This window comes from Gastrolobium bilobum, unplaced genomic scaffold (genome assembly GCF_033153095.1).
Source record: "Gastrolobium bilobum isolate Gb01-03AN ecotype WA unplaced genomic scaffold, APGP_CSIRO_Gbil_v1 utg1359, whole genome shotgun sequence".
Lineage (NCBI taxonomy): Eukaryota > Viridiplantae > Streptophyta > Magnoliopsida > Fabales > Fabaceae > Gastrolobium > Gastrolobium bilobum.
The window spans coordinates 246,858-260,609 of NW_026897797.1; the positions used below are offsets into that span (position 1 = coordinate 246,858).

The window sequence follows — 13,752 nt, forward strand, 5'->3', positions numbered from 1 at the left end:
TTTCAACTTATCTCAAAAGCGGGGCGGGCTCATTTTTTGACGAGTTGATGGCGGACATAAGTAGACCGAGGCGGGTCAGTGTAAAATAGACTCGGGCTGGCGGCCCAACCCGCCAAACGGGGCGGGGCGGGCTGACTCATTTTTTGACGAGTTGATAGTGAGATGGAGAGGGGCGCGACGGACCGTCCATTTTGTCACCTCTACATATGTGACTTTATATTTAATCAGTATATTTGTTTTAAGAAAATTATTACGATTGAGATATACTCTACAATCTTTAATTTTGAGTTTTTGACTATGAACTATCTAAAAATTGTATTTAAATAAAAAAAAATGACTATCTAAAAATTGTATTTAAATAAAAAAAATGAAAAAACGAGAATAAAAAATTTTTTATACTCGGAGAAGCGAACCGACCAAAGGGCTTGAAAGACGGGGTTGTCGTATTTGTGATATATATTTACCAAAAAGCTGGAGACAAACGTGTGATCTGATCTGACCCCACAGTATGAACAAATTTTTGGTGCTACCGTTAACACGTAAGTTTAATGCATTCGATCAATAAAAGTATTACACATCAGAAGAAAGAAAGAAAATTAGATAAAAAAAAAAAATAGCTGACATGTAATATTTTTATTAGCGAGATACACCGAATCTTTTCCAGTAATATCAAATATTTATTCTCACAATACCCCCAACTAACGAACAAATCTTTGGTACTACTGTAGCACCAAAGATTCAGTACATCCCACCAATAAAAATATTACATATCAGCTAAAGTTTTATTTTCTCTGAAATTTTTTTTCTCTCTCCTATGATGTGTAATGCTCTCATTGGTAAGATGCACTGAATCTTGCTGCAACAATAGCACCGAAGATTTATTTCCAACTAACAAAATTGAAAAGGGCATTTTCGGAAATTGCAGTCGTTGCAGGCCTCTCTCACTCTGACGTCGAAGCTTCTCTGTTTCTGCTCCTTCTTTTGAAATTACAAGTTAATAATACTTCGGTTTTCTTCTCATATTTTACTACTGCCTTGCTTACACGATCAAACTCTTCTCTCTTCTTGCACTCCCATTGACTTCTTCTCCCTTCAGGTTTTCTCTTCCATCTTTCCAATTCCTCTTTTTTATTTCCATACGTCGATTTGAACCTCCATCTTAATTACCCCTAATTTCCCCCTCGATAACCTTAAAAAACAAATAAAACGTTAATTTCTCTGTCTACTTATATGCAATTGAAGACCTTAAACTGTGTTTAAACTCTCTCTTTTTTTAATTTTTTTTTTTTTTGATATAGGTATTTTTGTTTTCTCGGTATGATTTTGTTTCTTGCTTTATGGTTATGAGTCCCTTACTTCCTCTCCAAATAGACATAGTAGCTAAACACTGGTTTTTTATTTATTTATTTATTATTATATAGCATTTTTTATGTGTTGATTCTAATATATTATAGTGGTTTATATTATCAGTTATCACAGAAGAGTGCTTCTTAATATCAATTGCAATGCGTGCACCAGCATTACTTGCACAGTGTTTACCTGGCCTAGTGCCTCATGATCGTGGAAGTCATAGCATATCTTCCATTCCTGAGAAAGAGATTCATCTCCCATCACCAGCGGTAGAGATTCTCCCTTCAAAGGTACAATTCCAATTATCAGCCATTCAAAATTAAGTTTACCTTGAAATTAGGTTTTTAGTTGTTTTTTTATTTTTATTTTCTCTTTTGGGGTGATTGTAGTTAAAAAAAAGTGTAACTCATATTCAAATTTGTCATGCTCTGTAGGCAATTCACACTGACAAGGACTCTGGGGAGAATTTAGACCTTTTTAAGGTACATTTTAGTATGGTTCACTTTTTAGTATTTTATTTTCTGAAGGATGCCATGGCATAATCAGAGGTATTGTATCCTAAATTTAATTCTTTAGGGGAGATTAGTGTTATTGTTGAATCGATTATAGTGGAAGGATTTCGTGTTGTTTTCTATCCTTCTATTTTGTAAATATCAATACAATGGTATGTAGGTTTTATCTCTTGATATTGATGTATGAAAGAGATCGCTTTCATAAAGATTATATTGCGATTACAAAACTTGCCCGTTAAGTAAAATAAGACTTTTTAGTAACATTTCCGTGGTGTCTTGTATGCTTTTAATGTGTTTTACATGATGGATTTTCAATATTTCTTAACAAGAGCTAAATGTTTTCTCGTTTTCTTGAAAACTTTCTCATTTATTAATTTATTTTTGAAAATTTTCTGATTGAAACTTTATCTTGAGTATGCTTAACATAATGCTAGAGCTTTGCATATCAGTTAGTTTGATTGGTGGACTGATGCTAGCTTAAACCTCCTACAGGGTAAAGTTAGTGTTGCTGATATCATTGGGTTCAGCGGTTCAGAGACGATATCCTCAAAATCTGATGGTATGTACATGATATTTCCGTCCTGTAGGCATTGGACAAGCGATTGGTGTTTTCTTGTGAACCAGCATTTTCTTTCAGCTGCATTATAGAACTAACATAGTCAAGGAATTGATAAGCAGAGAATCTTAGTATGTTATAAATTTATAATACTTTAAATAAAACAAAAATAATTTTTGGCATGAAAGGAACATGACAAATCCCTGAAGTTAATGTAGTACTAGTGTAAAAGATTCAACCAATCAACAAACCCAATTTAAGTCAGAAAAATAATGGCATAGTCTTGCTGAGGATAATGTCTTTAAACAATTATGCTTTGCTATATATATGTAATTCAGTTCCTCATCACTACAAAGGAATGGTGGTATCTAATATTTATCTGATGTTGTAGGGTATCTGAAATCCTGGGCCAGTTCCATTGATCTTGTCAATGTTCTTAAGCATGAGATTCGTGATGGGCAACTGAGCTTTAGAGGAAAAAGAGTACTCGAGGTAACCTGTCTAAGAAGATTCTATTGCTTGCTGTTATGCCTTGATTTGATTTTCTTAATTTCTCCTTGTGCTGAAGCCTCCTTCCCTCATTTTTCAAATGCTCAAAATGTCAGCTATATCTTCTTGAGATTACTTTCTTTTTTACTCGGTTAATCCGTATTGTTCAATTATGTTAGTAGTATTTATTATTCATGATTTATTAATCTCTCTACTTCTTGTTTCTTGCAGCTCAGTTGCAATTATGGGCTTCCTGGAATCTTTGCTTGCTTGAAGGTATTTGGTTAGGCTTGGGATCTCACTTTCTCTTTTTGCTGGTTCATTTGTCACTATCTGTGTCTGATAGCAGGAAAGAACGTCTAAATTTGTTCAGATGTTAGTTTTTTTTCCCAATAAAGCAAAAGACAACGAGTGTAATTTGAGCTTGGACATTCAAATAAATACACTTTACTCATTGGAATAACATGCTTTGTCCTCTTTTTGGTTCTTTATTTCACAGGGAGCTTCCATGGTGCATTTTCAAGATCAGAATGCAGAAACTGTAAGATGCACAACTATACCAAATGTCCTTGCTAATCTCAAGCAAGCTCGTGATAGGCAGATTCGACAGCTAGAGCCTCTCCTTACTCCTTCTAGACAGACTCTTTCACCATCAGTTAACTTTTATGCTGGGGACTGGGAAGAATTACCTGATGTGCTGTCTATTGTGAAAAACGATGGAGGTGAAGTGACGCATGGAACGAGTTTGAGCTTCTCGGAGGAAGATTTTATGGATGGATGTAGTAGCCAAGATGGTAGCATCATGGGACAAGAATCTTCCTCAAGACGATCTAGGAAGCTCTCCGGAAGTCGAGCATGGGAAAGAGCTAGTGAGGTGGATCAGGGAGAGGGTGGCTATGATGTTATTTTAATGACAGAGATTCCTTACTCCGTTACATCTTTGAAAAAGCTGCATGCACTTATTAAGAAGGTTTGTTTCCTAATATGCTTACTGAAAATCTTGTATGTGCTTTCTTATTTTGATGTTTTACTAAACTTAATATCTGTGGCATATATCTGTTAGACAAGCGGATTATCATGGTGTGGGTGGATGTAAGTTGTGTGTCTTCCATAATTCATTTGTAGATTTATTTTTAGCCTTGTTGAAATTGCGTTTGTATTGTGGGCCATGGTGCTTTCGTCTTATTGCTATGCTATCAGGCACAGCAAATTGGCACCGTTGTCAATTGTATATTTATATAGATGCATGATCAAATTTGATACCTATTGTAACAATGCCATTACCCTGACTGCAGAAGTTTATCCTTTTCTATTTTTAGCTGAATTATTAAATTGAGTTACAAAATTTAGTAATAGCAGAATTTTTAATTCTTTTCTATTTTCCCTTTGGTATCAGTGCTTGAGACCTCCATATGGTGTAGTATATCTAGCTACAATGAAGAAGCACTATGTTGGCTTCAATTATGGAGCCCGGCAACTGAGAAGTCTGGTAGATGAGGAGAGTATTTTCGGAACGCACCTAGTCAAGGATTTGGCCGACAGAGATATTTGGAAATTCTTTCACAAGTGAACAACAATTCAAAAATCAGATGGACTCACCTTAGCAAACTTCTCACAAATATATTTTCTATTGAAAAACACCATACATATTTTTGTAATCTGAATCACAACCATTCTTTCTTCTTTTTTTTAATCTATAATTTTTCCATTTTTCTTATAGCTTAGTAATAATGGAGGTCCGAATTTGAAAGATCAGTTAAGGTGCATCTTCAGTGCGAAGCTGCCTCTTGTAATTCTTTTGCATACTGGGAAAAAATTCACATAATAGAATTGTAAATCAAAGTTACATTGAAATTAATACTCTATTCTTGTTTATTGTACGTGCATTATTATTAGTTAACACTGGACCAAATAATTTGTTAAGGACTTACAATTTGGCCTAACTTTACTTGAATCATTTTAAAAAATAGTAAAGACTTATTCATTAAAAGGTTTATTTTGAAATGGCCACAAGCCTATTTTAGTAGCCTGATCTTTAAGCCTATTTTAGTATTTTTAATAAAATAATATCTTGTTCATGTTTGTTGGACATTTGTTTACATTTGTCTTTTATTAATGTTTTTTTGTTACTTATCTAATATTTTTTTATTGGGAAATTCTAATATAAGTTTGTTATTTGGTGCACATCTTCATTGCTTAGTTGCATTAATGCATTATCATTGTTCTTCTTGCATGATTTGTCTGTGTAAATTTTGAATCACACATGTCATTTTAAAAATTGATTTCCAAGTATATTTAAATTTTATTAGTCTAATTTGATTGACTTTTTTTATTAGTTTAATTTAAATATCATGTTTAAAAATACTTTTGTGCACACGCACACACGAACACGCATGCACACACAACCACTCAGATCGAATTATATTGAATTTTAATTATAAAATTAAATTTTAATTTAATTTAAAATAAATTAAAATTTTATACACACATACACGCACACACTTTTAGCTAAAGTTTGTCTTGGTCTAACTCATTTGCAATCCTAGTTAGCCGCTGGGGCTCCACCACCGTGGCACACTACATATACTCCTTCATAGTCAGGATTAACTCATGATAAACCATATACTCAGGGGTGCAATATATATCATAGAGAGCGCTACTGGGATGTAGATGACATGACTTCTCACTCTGGCTATTAATATACTCGCTCACACCCTTTAATCTTGCTGCATGGGGTAAGTACACAGAACAAATTGTGTTAGTATCGGGCCAAAAGGAGGATAATGGAAACTTAAAGTCTTGAGAATATCAAACAGTTGAGATCTCTCTTTTCTAGCATTTCTTAGACCTTTAACATGCAAAAAATGATCATTGCACCAATCACCTTTGTAATCATGTTGTTTCCATTGCTGATCAAACATTGTACAGGATTAAATTGTCGAATTTTTTGCACAAAAATCTTTCACGTGTAGCATCACTCTCCTCTACTCGGTCCTTGAGTTCAAAGAAAACATATGGTACTCATAGGATAGAAACTATTGTCAAAATCTACTCAAGACACCCTAGTTATTCACACACTAAAAGCATCTTAGCAAGCGGAGGGTCTAGTGGAAACTCAACGCCAAGGTCAATTAAGTCCCCCACATTATTGAGGGCGCTCAACACCCACAACTAATACATAGAATTGAGAATATTATCTTGTGATGGTGGATCCATAAAATCAAAATCAAGTAAATTTTTTACTTTAAAAATTGATTTCGAAATATAGTTATATTTTATTAGTATAACATAAATGACTTTACCTTATTTAGTGATTTCTTCTTTTATGTTTAAATATCATGGTTGTTTAGTCTTAAAATAAGTACTTTTGTGCTAATGCGTGCTTGCATGAACGCGTGACACACAAACATACATACACACAAACGTGCGCGCACACAAACACACACAAACGTGCGCGCACACACGACCAATAAGACCGAATTGTATTGATTTCTCATTATAAAATTAAATTTTAATTTAATTTAAAATAAATTAAAAGTTTATACACGTAAACACATTTAAATTCCTAATCGAATACCACGTGATTTTTTTTCAATCCATTAAAATCCTAATCGAATACCAACGAATTTTTTTGTCTAAAAATAATCCATTAAAATCCTTTGAAATCTCAATCCAATACACCCCCTAAGCTAAAGTTTGTCTTGGCCTGACTCATTTAAATTCCTAGTTAGCCTCCAACGTTGTGGCACACTGCATCTACTCCTTCATGGTAAGATTAACTCATGATAATCAACATACTTAGGAGTGCAACCTATAGAGAGCACTACTATGGTGTAGATGACATGACATTCCATCCTAGCAGTTAACATACTTGCCCACACCCTTTAATCTTGCTGCATTATGGAAGTATGCAAAACAAATTATTTTTCTGACAATGTTTGTATCAGGCCAACATGAGGTTAAAGGAATCTTTTTAAGGTCTTGAGAATATCAAGCAGCTGAGATCTCACTTCTTTAGCCTTTCTTAGACCTTTAACATGCAAAAAATGATTATTACACCTCTGTAATCATGTTGTTTCCATTGCTGATAAACGTTGTATAGCGTTAAATGATCGGCTTCAGGCACAAAAAATCTTTCGCGTGTAGCAACCCGCTTCTCTACTCGATCCTTAGGTTTATAGAAAACAGATAGTACTGAAAGCATGGAAGCTATTGCCAAAGAGTCACTCATTTACACCCCTAGTTAACACTCTTATTTTATATTGCGTGCCTGGCCTGTGATCGGAGCTTAGTAAGGAACACATCGACCTCAATATATATATATATATATAGGGTTTAGCAGATGTATGCACTTAAGGATTAGTGCAGTCATATAAAACTATGTCGTTTTATAGTGTGAAAGCATTAAATATGAGAAATCATAATCATATAATGGTTAAAATAAATATAAAGTATTAAATATGGGGATCATAACCATACAAAGGTAAAATCAATACAATATTTTTATTTTCTACAATTAAGTTTAAACGCGAACTTCCTTTATCCAACCTATAACGTTGTAGTTTTCAAGTGACTGCACCAATGCTATATACAGTCACATTACAAATCAGTGTTATTAAACCCAACCCGGGCATCGACCCAGTCGGGATACTGGGTCACTAGTCGATCGGTGGACCTGGATATATATATATATATATATATATATATATATATATATATATATATATATATATATGAACATCCAAATTCAATTATATTCTCCATATCTAAAATGAATTAAACAAGGATCATTAAATAAGCTCAAAAACATGAAACATAAATAAATTAAAATGCATGCTATTACTATGTCAATTTAAATTACAACTCAGAATCCCCATAAACATACCTCTTAATAACATTGAACTCATATTTTTCAAATTCAACTACATTAAAAATAACATATGTCACATTCTTTTAATTTATTATTCCACAAATTGTTTCAGTATTGGAAGCTGAAATTTGAGGTCATTGTAGAAAAGTATACTAGCAAATAAAATTACAAAAAGTTTTTAAAATGAGTTCTACATTTTTTTTTGACAAGATGAAACAATTTTAGTTTTTTGTTTTTGTGTTTTTAAATGCATGACCCGACCGGGTCACTAGGTCACCAGGTCATCAGTTTTGACTGGGTTTAGCCGGGTTTGAACGGGTCGACGCATGATCGGTCCAATGCTCAACCCGAACCGGTTCGATGATCGGTTCACCGGATTCCAGGTCGACCCGGCCAGGTCGGGCCGGGTTTTACAACTATGTTACAAATCATTTTGTCACACACACACACACATATATATATATATATGGGCTTATCATTTCTCAAGCTGCTTGAGATAACTTTATCTCCGGCTACTAAATCATAACCGTACAAAGATGGATCAATGGTGATAAAGGAAGAAAAAAAAAAGATAATCATAACCATTCAAAGGTGAATCAATTAATATAAGAAAATAAATAAACAAAACAACATAGTTTTGGGGTGACCGGGAGATAAACTTATCTCAAGTTGCCAGAGAAATGTTTTTCCATATATATATATATATATATATATATATATATATATGAGGGAGGATCCACTGACCACCAAAAAAGTTTACAACTCTTACAACTAATTTAATCATTGTTGATTCCCGTCAATCTAACGGTTATAAATTAATGGAAATTAATAATTGTGACACAATAAATGTTATTAATTTATAACCGTTAGATTGATGGAAATCAACGGTGATTAAATTGGTTGTAAGAGTTGTAAAAATTTTTGGTGGTAAGTGGATCCTTCCCCCATATATATATATATATATATATATATATATATATATATATATATATATATATATATATATATATATATGGGGCAGGATCCTTTGACACCAGTGTCAAAATTTAATTTTGACACCAAATCTCGACCCTTCATCTTAATAACATCTAACGGCTTATAATAGTTCAGGTTTAACTATCATGTGACTTCAGTTTTTCGATTTTTTTTTCTTCTTTCATCTTCTTCGTCGTCTGTTGCGCTCCTTTCCCTCTTCCTTTTTTTTCTCTCACGTTTTCTCCCTCATCTATAGTTGTTCACCTCAAACTTCTTGGAGCCCTATTTCTCCAAAGTCACACTCACTTCTCCTTTCTTACTGAACCCAAAATAGAAATCGTATTAGCCCCATTCCACTGCTTGTGGTGAAACCTCTAGTGCATAACATAATAAATATTTAAAACATTGCATTTTTGTTCTTTTTTCTCTATTTTGATTATGGACTTGATCAATCTGAGTAAAGGTATGCTCATTTTTATTCCCTTTTTCAAACTGAAGCAACTTGTGTGAGGGTTTCTTTAAGCATAGAAATTAAGTTTCCCTTTAAACATTTAGTCTTCAAAAAAAACATGGAGCTTTGAATGTTCGGTTCACACTTAGGAACTCAACAACGTTTTATCACGAACTTCTCGAAGCCATAATCTATTATGGCAAGGCTATAAAGATTTTGTTTCTAGATTTTATTTGAACTATGGAAATCTTTAACAGCAGGCAAATAATATTTTCTTAATTCATTCTTATTTAGTTGTATACTTAGGGCTATGGTCGACCCTTTTCTCAAAATTATTATTGTTTAGATCAAAGAAGAATATGATAATAGAATGAAAGGAGTGAATGTGCATTTGGAGGAGAGGAGGATAAGAAATCTTACTAAAAAGATAAAAGAAAAAAAAGAAAACATTGAGGCGACATGGCTCAATAAAACAGTTAGGAGACCATTCTCTGTGATTTATTGTAATTTATATTCTTGCAAAACTGTCATGAGTAAGCACCCTGGAAGAATCAATAATTCAAGCCTATTCTTCGATACTTACATTGTGAACCATTTTTCTCAATCTTCTCCTTTATGAAATGGTTGGCTCTAATAAGCTCATCCCGAAACTTACGGAACACATTTTTGGTATAGATCGATGCAGCATGCTCTTCAATTTTTGAGCCAATACTCAAACTGTGTGATTTATGTCGGGACTCAAAGTCCTCTCTTTTTTCAGCCTCATAACGGTTGTTGATTGCCTTCTCAAATTTCACTACAAAGTCTCGTAGTGTTGTGGTTGCATTAACGAAGGAATCAAAAAAAGAATTGATGCTCTCACTTCTTTGTGTAGTATTCATACCGGCAAAAAATGTGCTCCTATTATACACCGGTATCCATGACTATCTAATTTCAAATAATCTTTGAAGCCATTCATTTTTCTGCAAATTGTACACAACCATTATATTTTGCCATTCATCTTCAAATTCTTTGATAGTTGAAGATTCTCGAATACACCTTTTCAGCTCACGCTTGAATGTAGAATTCTTATGATATATGTGTGCAAGCTTTTCAGGAAACTTCTTTCTAATGTACCACAAGCATAGACGATGACGAGTTTCAGGAAATACCTTGGCCACAACAGCTCCAATAGCTAAATCTTGATCAGTTATTATGGAAACAGGCTTCTTCTCATTCATTGCCTCAAGCCAAGTTTCAAATAACCATATAAAAGATTTCTCAGTTTCATCTTGCAATAAGGCACAACCAAATAAAATTGATTGAAGATGATGGTTTAATCCAGTAAATGGGGCGCACGGCATGCTATATTTGTTAGTTCTATATGTAGTATCAAAAGTGATTACATCTCCAAATTGTTGATAAGCATACCTTGATCTAGCATCCACCCAAAAGAAGTTTATCATTCTATCATCAGCATCACATTGTATAGAATAGAAAAAATAAGGATTTTGAGATTGCTTTTGTTTGCAGTAATTGAAAACAGCTAGTGCATCTCCAACATCCAAATTCTTCCTTCGAAGATTTCTCAAATGATTCCAACAATCCCGATTAGAAAAAGATAAATCAATGCCACTAAACATTGCAGCAACCTTTCCGGTAGGCAAACATTCATCATTAAACTTTTCAACAAGTTTTCTTGCAGCACCATTCATTTTTTTATGACACCTCAAATAAGATACACTCTTATGACTAGGCATGATATGATTATGATTATTATCAAAAGATTTGATAACCCATATGCCTCGATTCGTATCCTTTGTCACAGAAAGTGATGTTTTACTAGGGGTGTTCATCAACCGATTCAAACCGCGGTGACCGAACCGAAAAATCGATAACCGAATAAATCGAAAACCGAAAAATCAAAAACCGAAAAAAACCCGCAAATTTTAATTGGATTGAATCGGTTTTTGGATGGGTTGATGAAAACCGATCCAATCCAAACCGATCCAATATATTAATTCTCCTCTACCTACTTGGGTCTTTTCCTAATCATAGCCTAAAAATTTCTAAACCCAAGACCCATTAACCCATCAACTAAACCCAAGAAGTCACATTTTATCAATAAAATTTTATTTTTGTAGAGCTTCATATCTTATTGCAAAAAAAAAAAACTATATTATAGTTTACTAATGCTTTTGTATTTAAAAAAAAAATTACAAAGGCAATATGTACAAAAGATGTTATTTGCACAATAATCATGAAAAAAAATTTAGGATTTTCAAAAAATCGAAAATCGATCCAATCCAAACCGAAAAAAATTGGATTGGATCGGATCAGATTTGAAAAAAAATCCAAACCGAATAGATGATTATATAATCAAACCGAAGGGATTGGATCAGATGATTTTTGCTTCCAAAACCGATCCAATCCAGACCGCGAACACCCCTATGCCTTACACCCCGAGCGAATAGTTGAAAACTTTTTCTTATAATCTCCCTAATCATTGTTTTTCTTCTTGCTATTTTCACCGTGCTTACAACATACAAAAAGGCCGTAATTGTTTTTACTAGAGCGAATACGGACCTCAAACCCCTTTGCTTTAGCAAATAATGTATAAAAATGTTCAACATTTTTCAATGATTCAAATTCCATTCTAACATGAGGTTGAACAATAATTTCATCAACATCAGAAGATTGTGGCATATTAACTGGTAGGATAGAATCTGTTACCAATATGTTGTCCGAACTGATATCAGGCTCCACATTCATTTGGGAAAAATTAGAATTGGAGTCCAAAAGTGGATCTTTCATCCCCTGTCAAGAGATATAGAAAGTGAATTTTTTGTCCAGAATATTTAATAAGATCTTTGACAAAGTAAACATGTAGCTCAACAGCATTTTCATAAAATGGTAGTGATATGCACATATACAGTCATGTAGTAAAAAGGCTTGTACTAAAGTCAATTAAAAAATACCTATTGCACACGAGACATTAGACAACAATTTTAATTTTCTAATATGTTGTGACCTAATTTAAGAGGAATATAATAGCACTGATAGTTAGAAAGGCATCTACTTAATTAGCATAAGTTGGGAGAGGCTTCGGGCTTGGGAAGGAATGACAGTTTGGGTGAATGAGGCCTCTCTACTTGAACATGTAGTTGATGTTGTTGAACATCTTTTGATGGAAATGGATAATCCTCCAGTTTCCTATTGTACAGTAATACTAATACATGCATAGACTCTATTAGTTGATTCTATTTATCTCTTTTGTTCTTAGCTTCTATCCTGTTTCTTGTTTAAAGGTTATGAAGGTATACGATTCTGTTTAAGGGGACCTACAGGGGAGTTATATCATAAACCTCATTCCCAGGCAAGGAAAAAGAAAACAAGTCATTAAAATAGTCTAATCTTCCATAAAGTCATCCATTGATGAATTGTGTATTCAAAGAATAAGGTTACATATTGTGACTTCAATAGACCAAAAATAAGGTTACACATTGACGGGGTAATTCTTTGTGGTCATTATCAATTTAAGCCAAGTACTAATGATTTTCTTTTTCACGTGTCATGATTAATTATACTAGATAAGGAAGACAAGTGATTGCTTTATTGATCTAAAAAGTTCAATGCTTAACAGTACGTACCAAGCAACCTAAATGCATTTGTTAATGCAGAATATCAACCAGCCTCTACTAATAGTGAAAGAATGACAAATAATTGACCCATTAAAAAAGAGAATGACAAAGTTAACAATAATTTTAATACATATATACTCACTTCAAAAAAACCAGCAACAACATCAAACTATCCTTGTCTCCTAGACACTTGAGGTTATGACTTATGAACGATCGATCAACTATATAAATGAGATGCAGAAAATTAAAAAAGGACTATCAATGTGTAGATTGGCAAGCTAAAAAAAAGAGGGGTATCTTAATGATTTCTTTTTCTATCCTATTCTTTTGACTGAACTGTTCTATCCTGATGGCATAATAAAACAAAAAGAACAAAATTAGGGGGCCCATTGGTAAGTTTATTTATGATATTTATGAGCCTACAAAAATTCTTCAATCAGCGTCGAAATGAACAAAAGGCACTCACATGTTATTAAAGTTCTCAAGATATAAAGAAGCAGACCATCCAAGTTTAAAATTAAGAAGTTAATTCTAAGGAAATAAAGACATTTGCCAAAATCTCCATTGAAAAGTACAATCTGCCCAAAACAGAACATATCATGCATGCTACATTTTCTTTTCTTTTCTTTTTTGTGTGGATAAAATTAAATAAAATTCCAAACCACAAAAAAATCAGAGTCACGATACTTGCGTATCAACCTTGGAAGATGAAAGCCCATCGAGTTCCTTCTCTTCACAGTCTTCTAACACACGAACTATCTCCCTGTCCTCTGTAATGGAGAGCATGATACAATTTCTATTTTGGGTTCAGTAAAAAAGGAGAAGTGGGTGTGACTTTGGAGAAATGGGGCTCTAAGAAGGTTGAGGTGAACAGCTACAAATGAAGGAGAAGAAGTAAGAGAAAAAAAGAAAGGAAGAGGGAAAGGAGC

At 33.5% G+C, this 13,752-nt stretch overlaps 2 protein-coding genes across 3 annotated transcripts; one reads left to right on the plus strand and one right to left on the minus strand.

The window, feature by feature from the left end:
• Positions 1–899: 899 nt before the first annotated feature.
• Positions 900–4,712, plus strand: LOC133310392 (uncharacterized). 2 transcript variants are annotated; one of them, XM_061511316.1, is made up of 8 exons: positions 900–993; positions 1,471–1,640; positions 1,785–1,832; positions 2,355–2,421; positions 2,810–2,910; positions 3,139–3,183; positions 3,407–3,877; positions 4,304–4,712. In XM_061511316.1, the coding sequence occupies exons 2-8, from the start codon at positions 1,506–1,508 to the stop codon at positions 4,475–4,477; spliced, it is 1,041 nt and encodes a 346-aa protein (XP_061367300.1). In that variant the 5' UTR covers positions 900–993; positions 1,471–1,505; the 3' UTR covers positions 4,478–4,712. The 2 variants fall into 2 exon arrangements, with proteins under 2 accessions (XP_061367300.1, XP_061367301.1); XM_061511317.1 differs by lacking the exon at positions 900–993 and adding an exon at positions 1,042–1,096.
• Positions 4,713–10,126: 5,414 nt separating this feature from the next.
• Positions 10,127–10,897, minus strand: LOC133310375 (protein FAR1-RELATED SEQUENCE 5-like). Its single transcript, XM_061511291.1, has one exon. The coding sequence runs from the start codon at positions 10,895–10,897 to the stop codon at positions 10,127–10,129; it is 771 nt and encodes a 256-aa protein (XP_061367275.1).
• Between the last annotated feature and the right edge of the window lie 2,855 nt (positions 10,898–13,752).